This window comes from Oreochromis aureus, linkage group 20 (genome assembly GCF_013358895.1).
Source record: "Oreochromis aureus strain Israel breed Guangdong linkage group 20, ZZ_aureus, whole genome shotgun sequence".
Lineage (NCBI taxonomy): Eukaryota > Metazoa > Chordata > Actinopteri > Cichliformes > Cichlidae > Oreochromis > Oreochromis aureus.
In genome coordinates, this window is record NC_052961.1 from 14,939,224 (window position 1) to 14,956,385 (window position 17,162).

The following is a 17,162-nucleotide window of genomic DNA, read 5'->3' on the forward strand; positions in this document are numbered from 1 at the left end:
TGCAAAACAAAATGTCACTTTATCCTCACATATTCAAAACAACATTCAAAGACTGAAGCACAATGATAAAACTGTAAGTTTCATTTAAAATAAAGTATATCTCAAGTTGGAGCAAAACCGTTCAAGTTTCAGACTGAAGAGGGAACCATTGGGCTATCTTTTGGGATTAGAAACAGTTCAAATGAATTAATGGACTAAATATGGTTTCACCAAAGTTTTGTTTTTGTTTTGTTTGTTTGTTTTTCCCCCAATAATTTTGTCACCGTTAACGACAGGAAAAGATAAAGCTGAAATTTAAAAAAATCAAACCGATCCTGACCGTTAACTGTACACTTGCACAACCTCCATCTTTATTAAACTTTGAGCATAGCCCATAAAGTCCTTGACATAACATCTGCAGTCAAGTATCAGCTGTCATAGCTCTGCATGTCCTAAACAGGCCACAATCTGACGTCGAAATAGCAAAACTGTATGCACAGCTCAGACGCATAAGCAATATCACTTAGATTGTCTTTCACAGTAACAACTATAACTGTTTCAAATACACCTTTATTCATGAAACATCAAAAATAAATATTTACATTGTTGTTTACACATCATAGATTTCAACGATATTTTCCTCTTTAGTAATAAAATACTTCAGTCTAGTGCTCAGGCTTGGGGTTAAGTGCTCTGTTATTGAGTCAGGCCTAACTATAGGAGTTCTGAGGTTCATGCTAAGCCGGTCTTGTGTGCTGCAGCCCTGCAAAGCTATGAAGCATGTAATTAGATACCAAACATATTGAACTGAATGCAGCTTTTTATTCAGAGGCTTAAGTTAAGCATGGTTATTGATTGCAAAGCTTTGTCCTTCAACAAAATCCATCGTAGTTGAGTTCCCTATTTAAAGTCTGTCAATTTCATCAACAGCTAAAAACCTCAGGAACACGTGTTAGCAGGTGTCTGCTCTGCAGCTGTGTCTCTGGCTGTTGTTTATCGCCTGTCTCTTTATGTAACCGGTTTTAAAATACAAGGCAAACTGGACAAGTACAATGATGGCAGCAGCAAGTTAAGAGCTTAGATGTAGTAATCTGCAGCTGAGTCACTATGCTAAGATGCTAGAGACCGTTAACCCAAATAATGGGTTTATAAAACCATTAATAATAGCACAGAAACCAACTTTGATTATGTATGGCACAACTTTACATCACAAAGCAAACTGAAATATGGAAGACAGCAAATAAACTCTAGTAAAGGAATTAAACTGATGAGCAATCATATGCAGTCATGTATTTTTCTTTTTGCAGAAACCATTTGAACAGGACACAAAGACACTTGGAGCATCTTTTGTCTTTTACCCTTTAAACTTAACGGTGTTAAAGTAATGTTTCCAAGCAAGAACTTGAATATCTAAATCTACTTACTTTCTTGAAAGACTAAATTTATCAGCTTCACAAATCTGAAGCCAGTCACAAGCACGGACCTGCTAAATAGCCATTCTCAGGAATTGTATGTAAGTGTGGTCCCAGTGTACTTGAAGTCATACCAGTGTTAAACAGACAAGAAAAAGACAGACAGATGGGAAAGTGAGCATGCTGTTTGTCTATCTGTGCTGCATCTCCTCGTTTTGCTCCCAAATTATGCTAATCAACAGCTAATCTGATCAACAAAGACAAAAGGCAGCTAGGTGACACCTTTTTAGTTTGTCACCCAGATCCTTGTTTTCATATTTTAACTCTTCTGACAAAAAGTATTAGTACACAGTTTAATAATACTATTATCCCATTAGTTGCAGCATCCCTGGTTAGGATTAGTGACTGTTAAATGAATGCGTTAGATGTGCAGTCATTTGGTCCTCATGTCCAAGGTTAGGCTCATAGGTCAATAATCTCGCTGCTGACACTGGCAGAATCGTCATGTCGACTGACTTCCAGGTAACTGCGTGACCCCACTGGCCTCGCAGCTCTCCCTCGCACACTTTCAGAGTCTGGGGTGATAAACGGTCGCGTGTCGTCCACTCCATCGTCTCCCAAATGCCCCGTTGAGGTTCTGGAGGGACGGAGTGACACAGGACAGGACACTGATGAAGGGACACTTGTTGTCCCATTTCCAGCCCATCTGTGACCCTGGTGGGATGGCGTTGGGGGAGCAGTCACCTGCCTACTGGGTACACTGCTGAGAATGCTTCCCCCCAGTGGCATGGAAGACTCTGTTGGAGCCTCGCTACTCTCCGAGAGCAACTGAGGATCACTGTTCCTGCGGAGCCAGGGCCCCTGACTGATCCCTGAGCCTGGGGAAGGGGACTGTAAGGTTTGGTTCAAAGGATGAAACAGGCTCCCTCCTTCAAGCAGGTGTTCCCTGTGCAGAGCCTCATCGATGCTGCGGGTCAGATCGATGGGGGAGGGCGGCCGCAGGTCAAACTCATAGAAAGACAGGGAAGTATCCCTATCCTGATCCAGGCTACCGCTCACCGAGCGCTGCAGAGGCTGGCCAAACGTCTGCAGTCTTAGGAGGGAGCCAGTAGAGCCGTCAGATGTGCCTCGCTCTGCAGAGTGGCCCCCATGGTTCCGTCCCCGGTTGTTGTCTTTGACAAGTGGCTGTGCAACGGCCTGCTCATGGTTCTGATTTTTAATCAGACTCTTGCTGATATCAGCCCCAGGACGCTCCTGGCCAGCCCAGTTGTTAGGCACTTCTCCTGCTCCTCCACCTCCTCCTCCTCCCCCTACACCATTACTGTCAGACTTCCTGCAGGGCTTACCCTTCAGGCTCTGGACTATCTTGGACCAGCAGGTGTGTGTTTGAGGGGAGCCTACAGAATCACTAGGGGATGCCAGGTCTCCTGCTGCTCTTCCATCCTGCCCACCTTCTTCCCTTCCACGGCAACTCTGAGGCCTCCAGAACACCCATGAGCTCAGGAGGAGCAGGGAGAACCCCCAGGCTAGTTCCAGGAGCCGGGCCCAGAAGTGCACTAGCCACCATCCCCAGTTGAAGCGTGTCCAGTCACCTAACAGTCCATAAAGCCACAAGATAGCATGGACATGCAACCCAAAACACAAAGCCCCAAGAACTGCACACACTGCCAGCACTCTTCCCAGTATCACTCCTATTCTCCTGCTCCCTGTCCAGGCCTTTCTCCGTACCTCTTCGGAAACTCCGGGTTGAGGAACAGCAGGGCAGCGTATACGTGGGAAGACATAGCAAAGAAAGCCCAGACAGAGACCCAGACCCCAACACAGGGACAGGACTTGTAGGGTGACAGGCACCACAGGAGAGAGGGCTGGGGAGAGCAGATCAACTGCCAGCAGCAAGGTACACTGCAACACAGTCAGCACAGCCACCAGAGGAGGCCGCTCCATGGTTGACGGTAACGCCCTTACTCCTGCCACCCTCAGTGCCAGCAGCGCCAGGGCAGCATGTGTCCATACCAAGAGGTGCAGAGGCAGGTTGTAGATGGCTGTAACTGCAGGGCGAGGGAGGAATTTTCGTGTGCCATAGGGATCAATGAGAAATAGAGCTGCTCTGAGGCCTCCAGCCAGAAACAGCAGAGCATTGGCCAGTGCAAGAGCACCACGATGAGGACAGTTTGCGCCAGGGGACAGTGTGAGGCCAAGAGCTGCTCCAGCAAACAGCAAGAGGAAGAGGCTTGCAGATCCGTAGACGTGAAGTTCCCAGGCGAAAGCAAGCGTCCGGCTTAGATCACCCCAGTAAAGAAGTGTGGCATTACGTGAGGAACTGGCACTGGGAGAGGGGGCTGGATCAGAAGTGGAATAAGGAGCTGGGTGAGGGTTCCTCCATAGCTGATGAGAGTGGTTCTTCTGAATAATACCATTCTGATATGTGGGACGAAACCGTGTTTGGGTGACTGGTACAACACTCCCTGTAAGACTGGAAGAGACCCCTGAAAAAAAAGAAAAAGAGAGTTTTGATTTTTAAATGCTGAAATGCAAAAAATATGCTATATTGTTCTGAAGTGACATTAATACAGATGTAGAACCTTTGACAACCACTAGAGGGGTTTAGTTCACCATCACAGTCATGAGCTAGACAGCTGAGACCTTTAAGTTGTGCAGAGTAACCTAATCAGCTCTGCAGAGGTGCATTGTCCAAGGTCTATCTACTCAAATAAGCCAAACTGTGAAATCAAATCAACTTCATTTTACAGCCTCCAGGTCATAAAAACTGCTTGTTTAGAATCACCACCCAATATAATGAAAAAGTCCAGGAAGTTCTACCACTATTAAAATCTTGGCTGTTGTTGAGATCTCCTAAAATCAGGATCTTTTGAGCGCCACGTTTCTCTCTTCAAAACCTCTGAAATCACTTCCTCAGCCGCTTATTCAATTCAGGGTCACCAGAAGGTGAGGAGCAACATCGCCTGTCCACCATTGCATTAGCATCAGTTTGTCTCTCTCATCTCTCTTTTCACTACCATCAGATGTATAACTGTTTCTAAGTATGGAAATAACAAAGTGTTCATGTATAAAAACAGAAGTATAGAGACTGCATATCGTTTACTAAAAATGCACATAAATGTGGAATCCAAAGACAAGGCACCTCTTCTAAAACCGGTTTTACAGATGAAATGTTAATCACCAAAAAACCCTAATATTCTATGCGAACAGCACCACAAGCCGATCCTCTTGTTTATATTATAAATGTATCTGACTAACAAAAGAGCTCCTCTGAATAACCAGGAAGCAATTGTCTGACTTAATTGGATTAGATTATGTAATTAACAAGGACATCTGTGTTATGCAACTCAGTGATGTGTCACAATACATGTATGATCCAGGGAAGCTACTGTTCACATTTAAAGTATTATACAATGCAAAATGACCTAATGAGACAAGACATCTTGGCAATATAACATTTCTGTCTGTGTTTCTCTTTCTCTCTTTAATACTGTCATGTTCACACACACTCTGTTTGTTCAAGGCACTCCACCTTTTCCTCCTGGAATAACTCTGGAACACACAACAACATTATAACCATAGGTTCATTCATCGCCGAGGTCTTTGGAAGCCACTCGAGTACACAGCACAGCATCACAGTAACAATACTACCACGTGTAACGATTTAGAAATAATTTAAGAAAGACAGCAAACATACACAACATGTGGAGTTGTTCACACACATTTAAACCTGATGGATGGTGGAATGATACCATCAGCGGTAAAACACTCAAACCATCAACTGCTTGGAAGACTTTAAGCTCGCCCTCACCATGTAGAAGACAACCATAAAACTGCCACACTAAATAATGACTCCCTCGCTGCCTCATTTTATCACGCACGCAGACACCACACACACAAAAATGCTTCTCATACTTGAGCATTGCATACAGATCACAGGCACACTTCTTTATTTATACAAAAGCTATGTTTTACTTTCCTCTAGTTTTTTTTTTTCTAACAGGAGCAAGATCCAGACACATTCCAGATGTTGTGATCACATTACACAGCTGGATACATTTAAACCTACCCCTGCGCTTGAGTTTTTTTTTTCTCTTTCACATATGCACTGCCAACACAGCTTCATAAGTCCACATGTTGAAATGAGGTGAAAAATAACTGGAGACCACCATGTGATTGGATAACGCAGGCCAAGAAGTCTGTGAGTTGTCGGACCACACCCACCTTTGGAAATATTTTATGTACACCGGATAAAGATGCCTCGTATAAGGAAGATACAGATACGTTAGAAATTAAAAAGAATCTATGGCAAGGAGTTTTTTTTATTTCAAGCACACACCTATGAAGTGTTTTGAATCTTGCACTACTGAAAATCTACTGTGCTGACAAAATCAGTCCACAGTCAGGTATGTAGACACAAAGAACACAAATCATCTTTGTGGTAGTTCCTGTTACAGTGAGCACTTCAAGAACTACTTGATAATATATACAGTGTACTTGAAATTAATGCTTTTTTTTTTTGGTATGACCAATCTGCCTAAATTTATCATCACATGACTCACACGTGAAAAAAATATATTCACAAAAACAACTATGGGAAAAGGAGTGGCTGCCAAACAGTGAACACAACATTTTTATCATAATTTCAGATCAGTTTTCTCCAGTAAACTAAAAAAAGTCTTAAAATCTATTTTATTTTTAATCCTTTTGCAAGTAAATGGGACAAGTATTCTCACTTCAGTCTTCCCTTTCTCCACCTGAGAGACGGAGTTTGATGGAGTTTCAATAATCACTCGAAACACAGTTATGGTGAAGTTTTCATTTACGAACTTGTGCTGTAGCCTAACTAGCCACTTTCCTTCGAGGAGCTTCCCAATGTGTGTGTGTGTGTACATAACTGAAACCAGTTCATTATGGTAGTTAATGTTACTGTTTCATATACGGATGGGTTTTGAGTTTGAGTGCATCGTCATTTGTGCTCATCAGGTTATCTCTGCAGGTCTAATGTACGTGCACGAACTGAGGTTCATATGATAGAACTAGCCAGTGTTCTGCTTTTTATTATGAGTGCAGCAGCTGCTACCGCTGTCATGACTGAGTATGAAAGAGCAAAACAGACCTCGGACCCTTGCCCATTATGTCACGGTTAAGGAGCGGCCAAATGGCTTTGGCTGAACCAACGTAAGCTAATGTTGAAAAGAAAAAGAGTTGGCTCATGCTTACAGAACAAAAACCTGAGTGCGCTTCCTTTAAAGGTGCTCTGAAGGAGAGTCCTGCTGTTTAAAAGTCATAACGATGTTATTCTTACGGTATCTAAGAGACTGGGTCATGTGTCCCACGTGTCAAGCTTTTCCTTTTCCATTTACTTTTCCTCATCTCCTCTCCCTTCATCCCCTTTCCTCTCTGCATCTGGTTTTCATTGCCATCTTCACTCCCTGCATTTCCTATGCCAGTACCTTTCTTCTGCTTTCACCCACACCGTCTACTCTCTCATCGGTATTCCCAATAGTCTCTTTTTTAGGCCCTTTGCCCCCCCCCTTTTTTCTCTTATCTCTTTGCCTGGCTGCAATTCTGCCCACCCCCTCTTAAGCTTGCTCTCTCACCTCCCTTGCTGTGTCTACCCACACATTACAACCCCACTTTCCATGGAAACGTGTGTCTACTTTTCCCCTCCTTTGAAGACTTTTTTTTTTTTATTCTTCCAGTAAAAAAGTCCCAGCTGCACAAATAATTCCATTTTGAATTACCAGAGGACACAGGAAACAGAGAACACAAGGCTCTTGTTTCTTACCTATCTTCAGTGACTGCACTGTTGTGCTTGCAGCATGTCTTCCTTGCTGTACTGTTTTGCTCAGCTGAGTTGTTGATTTGGCAGAAAGAAGCACACTGGGTGTAGAAGTATTTGTCACTTGTAGTTTTGTGGTGTTTGAATGCGAACTCTTCTTGCTTTGGGTAGTAACCGGCTGTGCTCCAGGCTCTAGCTGTTTAGCAGTAGAGCCAGTCGCAGTAGTTGAGAGTTGGGGTAACATCGCAGCATCAGAGTCCTGCTTTGGAGTAACTCTGTCAGTGGAAGGAGTGTTTGGTCCCAGTTCACCTAGAATTTTTCAGGAAAGGAAACACATCAGGCATTAACCCCTTACCTGAACTTAAATTCAGTTACATGTAAGGCTTCAAACAATTGTTAAAAACAAGATAATTAATATAAACTGATTCAGTAAATGATCCCAATCTTAATACTAACTAGCATGATTATGATTCTCATGTAACAACCTAGCATTTTTGATTTCTCACCTTTTAATTGCACAGTCTTAAGTGTCTGCTGTGTTACCACAGAGGACAGTGGGGTCATCACTTTCTCACTCGCCACTGTTGTAGAGGTGGTGCTGGTTGTGCTGGTGGTTGTCAACACAAAGAGGTGAGGCTTCACAGTCTGACTGTCCAGTGGTGGAGTTTTTACATCAGAAACTTTAGAGACCGCGGTCTGTGCCTGCGGTCGATACTGCGCCATTTCATCATCAACTGTTGACAGAGGATCGGGTGATTCCTCCTTCACAAACATTACTGTTGGAGCAATACCTGATCCCAACCCTTGCGAATCAACACCCTGCTTCTCTTTGATTGCTTCCTCCTTTGGATTCGATTCTGCCACTGTCTTATCACCTGCAGGCTCAGCCACTTCGGCAGAGTCCAACGCAAGTGGAGGTGGAGTTGAGCTTTTTGTAGTGGCATCTCCCTTTCTGAAAGCCCTGCTGAATGCTAAACTGGCTGTGTCAGTTCTGGGCCTAGAGGCAGTTGGTTGGGTTACAATTAGTCCACTGCTGTTCTGTGTGGGAAGGGCAGACTGAAGAGGGCGGTTGAACTGTGTCACTGATGGATGGAGTCTTTCCCTCTGCTCCACTGTATTTGTAGTTGTTAACCTGTCCTGTACTGTAACTCTGATGGGCACATCACTGCGTCCCCTGGGAGGCAAAGACGGCCAGAAACGAGGAGTCTGCTTGGTTGGTGGAGGTGAAGAATCGCTAGGCAGGTCCAGAGAAGAGAAGGAGGAGGAGTAGCCGATGACGGTCTGAGCATCGGCAAAATCGATGATGGAGGTGAGCAAGACCAGGAGCATGAGGGACATGGGAGCCATGGTCTCCCTCTGAGCGCTGAGCAGTGACTGGTTCCTCTGGAAGTCTGTCTGTCACACCATCCTTTCACTGCGTTTCTGCTGAGAAAAACAGGAATTGTGTTAATTTCCTAAACACACTACGCAAGCACAGATATACGAAGCACTGCGAATATGTAGACACCACGCAGGTGCAGGAAACGTCTTTCAAAACCTACTTATATTGCGTCAGATCAATCTAAAAGGTTTAACTTCTGAGTGGCGATTCCTGTATTCTTACTAATTTACCAGCAGTGGTCTGAAGCACGCCATAACAGGAATTGTGAAGCAAGAATTTTTGGTCATGTCTGATTTAAAGATTATGTGCTGTAGCCTTTGTTGTACTGATTCAGAGGGTAGGTCAGTGAAACTCCCACTGAGTTTTAGGAGCATGACAACAGCAGACACGCAGGGTGTGGTAAGGTGTATGGTTACAGAGGACATGGGACACATAAAAGCACAAGTTCAGCTTGTAAGTTATATAACAAGTCACACCATTAAAACGATCGAGCCAGAAAAGAAAATCAAGTCACAGATGGTTTTTCTGCGTGGCAGATGGACTTGTTAACTTTTGTCCTCACTAGCTGTTCCATAAAACTGATACTTCTTTGGAGAGAGTATCAGTTCCTTTCTCCTTAAAAATCTTCGGTCCAAGCATCAGGACTCTACTTTCTTTATTTGCTGTTATGTTTAAGCCGTGGATGCCAGAAGCTGACAGCTCTAACACAGAGTGTGGTGAAGCTCAGGGAGCCCAGTGACACGTAGAAACCCCCAGGCCCTTGAGGATTACACAATCCTACGAGTCAGCTTGCCAAACAGCTGGCAGGCACTTCCCCTAAACAAGCTGCTCTTATCCCAAAAAAACCACCCCTTTTCTTTCTCTTTTACTTATATAAATCTCCCTTCACACCAGTTTCTACCTATGACTCACAGCAGGAGATAACCTCAGGGATGAGAGTCAGGACACTACTGCTGAAACGTTAGGAGGGAAAGTACAGAAAATAGACATCGGTGCCTATGGGGGAATTCATTCTGCTGCTGATGAATCACCCAGGGTCCATTCACAGCCACGATGTTTAGGTCTCAGAGGAATTACTGCAGCTCCACACCACGGCTAACATTCATTTTGTGTTCATGAACATATGCAGTGTGTGAGTAATCCGTGTGAGTGTATGGAAAATGTGTATAAGTATGTGTGAGTCTGCACCACGGGTGAGAGAACACACTGTTGATATGTGAGGAAACGTATACTGGTCTTTTGCAAAACACAATTTCTCACACGGGAGCTTCTGAAGGGAAAAACTGTCAATGAGTATGGTAACATAAGTGCTTATAGATCTCAATCGCCACCCACTCACAGTAGTCTCTGTTTATTTTCTTTCCAGTCTCACCCACCTCTTCTGCTCTGTTTTGTCAGATTTTGGCCAACTCTAATTTCCCCCCCTTTTCTTTTCTCTCTTTTTATCCCCGATTTAACTAGAGCTGGTTTAGCACAGGGGTTACTGAGAGAGTCCTAACAATAGAGCGATGAGTAGGGGAAAAAAGATGATAGATGTAAGAATGTGGAGACAGGAAAGTGGTTCAAAAAAGAGTTTGGGCAGGAGGGGAGATGGAGATGGAAGCCTGGCGTGATAAGTTAAAGCAGGGGTGTCCAGAAATGTTTCCAAGAGTGCCATATTATTAATGGAAAATCACCCAGGGGCCAACAATTCTTCTTGCCTTTTTGGAAGCATAAATACAATTTATTTTCAATAACACAAGAGCTGTCATTACGGTGATCAGGTGAGTTCAAGCCTTAACAAAATAAATGTACTTTTCATTCACATACGGAGAGAAAATAACATAAAGATCAAGCTGTCGGGAATGCCTGTAACTTCAGTGAAGCCGCTGAATATCAGTATCTCGGGTTAATTTTAAACGAGACTTAGATAAAACACATGGGCTGAAAAGAGAAATTACACTTTCTGCTTTTGGTGGTGGGCCATAAATAATAGATTTTAAGGCAGGATCGAGGGGCCATAAAAGATCTGACCTAGGGCTGCGATTGGCCCCCGGACCGGACTTTGGACATGCCTCAGTTAAAGAGGTCCGGGACAAGATTAAGACTGAGAAAAGCAGTGAGAGCTGAAAAATTTAGACTAAGATTGAGTGAATGCCGATAGTAAGGATATAAATATCTGAGAAAAAAGAGAGTCACACAGAAACTATGTTTCAGGATTAACGGGTTTGTTATGGAGAGCTGACACGGCCATTTATCCAGGAAGCCATGTGGAGAAACTGATCCTACTTCACCTTTCTTCTGAGGTTAACTGGCAGGTGTGCAATCTCAGGCACAAGAACATGAACAACCTGACTATTACCACATAGCGTTTAGTAAACATACCATTATCTTGATCTAAAAGCAAACCAACATGTGTCAGTCTGTGTGTATGAGGGGAAGCAGAACAGAATAATGAGTCTCAAATGGCATTTGGCTTTAGTGGCGAGGGAGTAACATTCTGCTGCTGTATTTGAAACGCTGTCAGCATTAATCTCATCTCCACACATCATCCAAAAGAACACAGTAACACACACTGAAGCGGCTCTCCAAAAATGTTCTCCTTCACTGGATTTGAGCAGCGTGACTAGGAATTTCCACTGAACTAATACGAGTGGAGTAAATTTAAGCAGAAAGGCACCTCCTCGAAGCCTACGAACAAGCACATACTCTACAAAGCCTAGATCAGTGCAATCATCGATTCTGGGCTAGTGTGAAATCTGCATCGTCTTAGCCCATCTTTAACACACACTCCACACACATACACAAATAAGACAGTGCATCTCTCTGTGACTGTCCATGGAGGGAAGGCAGATGTGTGTATGGTCTGAGTATTTTTATCGTGTTCAGCCCCCGGGGGCCACAGACAGAACACATCACTCTGTATTTCATCTGCACTGTGTTGAGCATGGTGTGTAGATGTCGTCACGCTTTCCTGCACAATGTGTGCTTTGTCCAGAGCAGGAAATGCCCGTGGATTATATATCCAATAGTACAGCAGCATGCAACAATCTGAAGATTACTGTAAACTCCTTGCCCACAGTATAGACCTGCTGGTTATACAATCATATGATTCAGTACTACAACAGCTGTTACTAATCAGTTACTAACCATTGCAATTGTGATGTCATGTCTACAGTAATGTATTACTATGACAAGCTACTGCTTAAAGTTTGTGTAGGGAACCGGGCGGGGGCAGTTTGGGCATTGAAGTCTTTGGAGAATCCCCCTCTTTCTTGGTTATGTTCTCTCTCACTTGCTGCCAGATTGAAGACAGTCTGGCAGAGCAACATTTCCACTGATTTGAGTGGAGATTTCAGTGTAAGTCTGTGGACAGAAGGATTTGTGTCTTTCAGTCTAATGTGCACTTGTCAGGTATCACACTTCAATGCTTCTTAATGCAACGTGTTCATCAGGACAGAGTATAGATAACTGTCCAGTGCTGAAAGTGAGCACTCAAACACCAAGGTCTGATTTGCACTTGTGTTTACTTGAATCGTTCCAAATTAAATCACATTTTTTTATTCATTTAGAGTAGATTGTTTTAGGTGATAGTCTTTCATGCTGGCTCGTACTTAAAAATTTGTGTTCTTCTGAAAAGATTTGTATAGAAAAAAAAATGTTTTTGTTCTCAGTAACTGATACCTTCAAGCAACCAGGCTGTTTGTGGGGTCATCTCTGAACCCATAAAGTAATACTCTTTGGCTCTATTTGTGCTTATCATACCAGAACTGTCTAAATCTAAAAATGCTCTAATGTAATGACATGTGGTTTGCAAAAAGACCTTAAAGGACAAAAACTGTACAGAAAAATTACCTATTACAAAGTTGTTGTTTTTTAAAATATTTTTTCATTGATACTAGAAAAAAGAAGGCTCGAGATGATCATTTTGGATGTGACAGAGACGGCCAAGTCTGACTCTAAAAACATAAGCTTACTGGCTAACACTTTTCATTGACAACTTTTTAACCAACGAGTACGTGGTTCTATACCACAGATCATCCTTAATTTTGAAACACAGCGTGACCAAGACTTGCAAAACAAATTTTCTTTTTGTCCAGTATATCGCAAATCCGTTGACTGAACCCATAAATGCAGCAAAGCACTAGAAAGCCATTTTAGAAGTCTTTCTTGCAACCAGAGCTTCAGACAGAATGTAACTTTAAGCCACTTAGACAGTAGCTTAATTTTTCCTACTGAATTAAACTGTTAACTCACAAACATGCTCACAATGTTATAGCTACAATGCTAGTATTTGTAAAGCTGAAAAGCTGAAGCTGATGTAATTATGAAGCTGATGTTTTGCATATACATGGTTGAATAACAAAAACAGCCTATTGGAATAACTACAGGGTTGCCTGATGGTGTCATGGAAACTTAGGGGTGTCTACAAGAGTTGTCGCAAATAAGTCTAAAAGGGAAAATAAGTCAAATCCAGTATTTGGCAAGATCCAGTAGTTGGTGAGATATTTCAGATACAACCTCACTGTGGTGCTAGCGGAAAAAAAACCTATGTAATGAACTTACTGCCACTGCCATTCGTATGGCTTAAAATCAAACATAGTCTCAATCTGTTTATGTGTGAAGATACGATCACTTGTGCTACATCTATGTCAGTATAGGTAGGCTTCTCAAATATAGACAAAGGTCATTGATATCCTAGTTGACTTGTAACATTCAGTGTTGATGTCAGCGTCTTGTGAAGAAGGCTTACTTATCAGAGAAGTATTCGTCCGCAGAGAAGAACTCAGCCAAGAATGAAAGTTTTTTTATGGTTGATTCTGGAAAAACCCCCTTCTTCTTCTTCTTTCAGCTGCTCCCTTCAGGGGTCGAATCATCTCCCTCCATCTTACCCTATCCTCAGCATCCTCTCCTGTCACATCAGCCCTCTGCATGTCCTCCTTCACTACCTCCATGAACCTCCTCTGAGGTCTTCCTCTTTTCCCCCTGTCCGGTAGCTAAGTATTAAACATCCTTTATCCAATATATCCACTATCCCTTCTCTGCATATACCCAAACCATCTCAGATTTGCTTGGTAACTGGCCACTCCCAACGAAAATCTCATGTGAAGAAAACTCAAAAAAGATGTAACTTGTAAAAAGAAAGAAAGAGGCTGAATGAACAACCAGAGACCGGTGTGTCACTGTGTAACTGCTCACACATCAGCATACTCTACAGATGTATAACTTGTTTGTACTGCATATTGGTGGGTGGAGAAGTAGGACTGTGAAGCAGTGTGTGTGAATTAGTGTGCATGTGAGAAAGAGAGAGAAAAAGTGAGAGGGGGGAAATGAAAGAGGGAGTAAGTGTGGTTACGTTGGTATGCAACTAGTGGGGGAGGTCGCTGGTTTGACCGTTAAAAAATTCCTCACCTTGAAACAACATATGGATTACAAACAACTCTCAACTTGCCACCACATAAAATTTATTTATTAAAAAGTCCCTAAACTGATCTTTTTAAACTATTTTGATACATTTAAAGCCATGACCAAACTCTTTACATACATTATAGACTAACACCATCCATTTATCTCTTGATACAAACCACAGCCTGTGAAAGATGCGTCTTTTGGGGAGAGGGGGGGGTCTAAACTACAGCAGAGTAACCGACCACACACCATAGACATGCTATATGAGGAGAAGAGGGTCCTGAACCAATCGCCTATGTCTTTGATCCCCAGTTGAAGCGGATGTCCCGCTTAAAATTGCTGAGCCCCACAACATCTTTGAGTGATGTTCCGCCTTTACACGAGCCACAGATCAAAGGCTGAAGGTCAGGCATAAAGGCTAAGGCCCTAAACTGCACTCCCCACATACAAAGAGACACATCTAGATAGACAAAAATAAAACACAGATTGGGAATATTAACATTTGACAGGTGACAATGGAGAAAAAGTCAACAGTCAACAAATATTCACAACTTTCGAGGAACCTTAATTTCAAATTAGCACTCACACGTTAAACACTAAACACGCCCTGAAAGATAGCGAGTCTGATGACAGACTGAGATCACTGCCAAACCGTGTCAAGCCGCAAAACACTTTCAGGAAAATAAACTGCAGGCATCGCAAGTCATAAACTGTTGGCCTTTTACTGAACCGCGGCTTTACTTAAACCCCAGACACTCACATTGTTACAGCTGCATGCAATAAAAGTGTGTTGTGTGGCAAATTACTGAGTTTGCAAGCAGGTTGTGTGCAAAACAAAGTAAGCAGCTATATTATCTGGACATCTTTGATTTATAGTTACAAAGCATTTATTGCATCTTTTATCTTCCCACAGACAATAAAGATCTGCACCCATATAAGATATGTGAGCAGATCATCTTCTGGGATGAATGCTTCACTAATATCTTAAGCTATGCCTTATTTTCTAAAAGGCTGACAGTTCAGGGCTGTGTAATTATGGGATGTTTTAACTGTCCTGCTTGTTTAAAGTTCTCTGGTCGAGTATGAGTGACTACTTGTAGTTATAGCGCACCTTTATTGTCCCACGCAAAAGACTTTATTGAGCTTCTTTGAAAAAGGATAGGCCTTTTTTTTCCCTTCTTGTCAACAGACGAGGGTGTGTTGGTTCGCTTTTGAAATTAAGTTCTGTTGCATTTCTTTCTGCTCGACTACATCCACCAGCACTCTGCAGCTCATTGAGAGACGCACTCCACTTCCTCCTCCTCACCTTCCACTTAAATCTCGATGAGGCATGGGTGTGAATCCAGACCATCTAAGCAAGGGCCGCAGCGCTTTTGCGCATATGGCTTTGTTGGACGAGCCTGCTATCCTGTGTAAACACACTTAAAAACACATGTCGAGCACCTGGCAGCAAGGGCCAAATAAAGAGATAACAGGGCCCATTCCACTTGTTGCTGTGTCACCAAAGAAAACAGCCTTTTTGTATGCTTACTGCCTATTGAGCCTAAACAATTTCCTTTTACATTTGAGTGATTTTAAATGAATTATGTCCCTATTATTATTATTATTATTATTATTATTATTATTATTATCATTACTTGAGGGGTGATTTAAGACCAGCTGTATATATTTCATGTTAGTTATGATGAGCAGTAGTAACGACGTCACGTTCCCGTCCTGACTGCGGGGACACGCGGTCTCGGATGGCTTTAATTGGCAAAATTCACCCACACTGCCGCTTTTACTTACACGATGTGAGATGGGGGTGATAAGGCAGTACTCCCTCCAACTTCGCATATAAAGTTCAGTACCGCAGAGGAAACCAGGTACAGGTAAAGGGCAAAGATTAACGTGCAGCGTATGCTCGCCTGTAAACCTGAGCCAACGGCTGACATCGCGGCACAGGTAGAGACAGCGTCACGCATATCACTGCGCAAAGACGTCTCGCCGCATAGCAGTCAACCAACAACAGTTACCGTGAGGGTTTGTCCGTTACAAGCAACAAACAGACATACCTGCGGGTCTGCGAGGCTCCGAGTCGATGGCGTCCGCTGCGGCAGGGCTATCAGAACTAGGACATCCTGAAGTGAAAGCAAAGGTATCGTCCGGGTTTACGACGGATAACAACCGCCGGAGGTGGAGGTTCAAACCGGTCCTCTATGGGCACAAAGAGAGGTTGCCTTTCAGCGGCGTTGTATCGTTGCCAGCTTTCTAGCCATGAGCGACTGAGGAGATGTACGCCCCCTCCGACTGCTCCATCTCTCTCCAGATCGCTCCCTCCCTCTCATTTTTTTCCTCTCTCAAAAGCGGATAAACGCGACTGCCTACCTGCCAACCTTCTGCTTGGCACGCCTGTTACGCAATAGCAATAGGACGCGCAGCTGAAACTGAGCTCCGTGTCACCCCGTCTACCTTTACAAAGCAGCGTGTTTAGACGATGCCCAGTGGAAATATGACGACACTGCCACTGACATCATCACACAGCTTGCTGTAGTATCCAGGTTCTGGGGTTTTTCCTCGGATTATAGCTGAAAATTGGCTGTTATGCGTTAAATCTAGCCGTTAAAGCGGCCGGGAAGAGGAGTGGAAACAGATTCATATTTGCGTGGACAGGTGAGGATACACCTGACATTTCTCTGTGCTGTGCGGACTGTCAGTTCGGTGCATGAAACTCTAGCCTCCAGCTCCTCTTCACTGCCCTCCAACAGGGCTTTTGTAGAGGGGAGGAAGCCAGCCTGAGCCAAGCTGATACAGTTTCCTCGTGCTGCACCCTGGCTCAGTGTCTTTCCTTCACCCACCCCTCGCCTGATTGTCTCTCTCTCTTGCACAAACAAAACATTTTCTAGTTTGGACATGCTGTCGAGGCTGCAGCTTTGCGGTGACTGAGACCAAACACAGACATAAGTTGACAAGTTTACTGCAGACATTAATCCTGCTTAGGAGCAGGTCTCATTCCCAATCACCTGTGTATTTGTCACTTTCGCTATATTGTCTGGACAGTACATCTGAGTCCTAAAATATCCTGTGCAGCTCAGAGGATTGTTCCTAATGCCATTACATTATTACTGAGCAAGCAGGTGACACGTAAGAGTTTGAACAGGTGGCGTGCAGACATTTCTGCATTGTTATCACATTATTGTACACTACCTGGATTATATCTAATCCAGGTAGGGAATGA

General features: G+C 43.4%; 1 protein-coding gene across 3 annotated transcripts; it reads right to left on the bottom strand.

Moving 5' to 3' along the window:
* Positions 1–531: 531 nt before the first annotated feature.
* LOC116331244 (proline-rich transmembrane protein 3) lies at positions 532–16,758 on the bottom strand. 3 transcript variants are annotated; one of them, XM_039605046.1, is made up of 4 exons: positions 16,011–16,758; positions 7,683–8,604; positions 7,183–7,485; positions 532–3,877 (listed from the first exon to the last, which is right to left on the bottom strand). In XM_039605046.1, the coding sequence occupies exons 2-4, from the start codon at positions 8,521–8,523 to the stop codon at positions 1,854–1,856; spliced, it is 3,168 nt and encodes a 1,055-aa protein (XP_039460980.1). In that variant the 5' UTR covers positions 8,524–8,604; positions 16,011–16,758; the 3' UTR covers positions 532–1,853. The 3 variants fall into 3 exon arrangements, with proteins under 3 accessions (XP_039460980.1, XP_031609712.1, XP_031609714.1); XM_031753852.2 differs by having other exon boundaries at positions 7,683–8,598; positions 16,000–16,758; XM_031753854.2 differs by having other exon boundaries at positions 7,683–8,601; positions 16,000–16,758.
* Between the last annotated feature and the right edge of the window lie 404 nt (positions 16,759–17,162).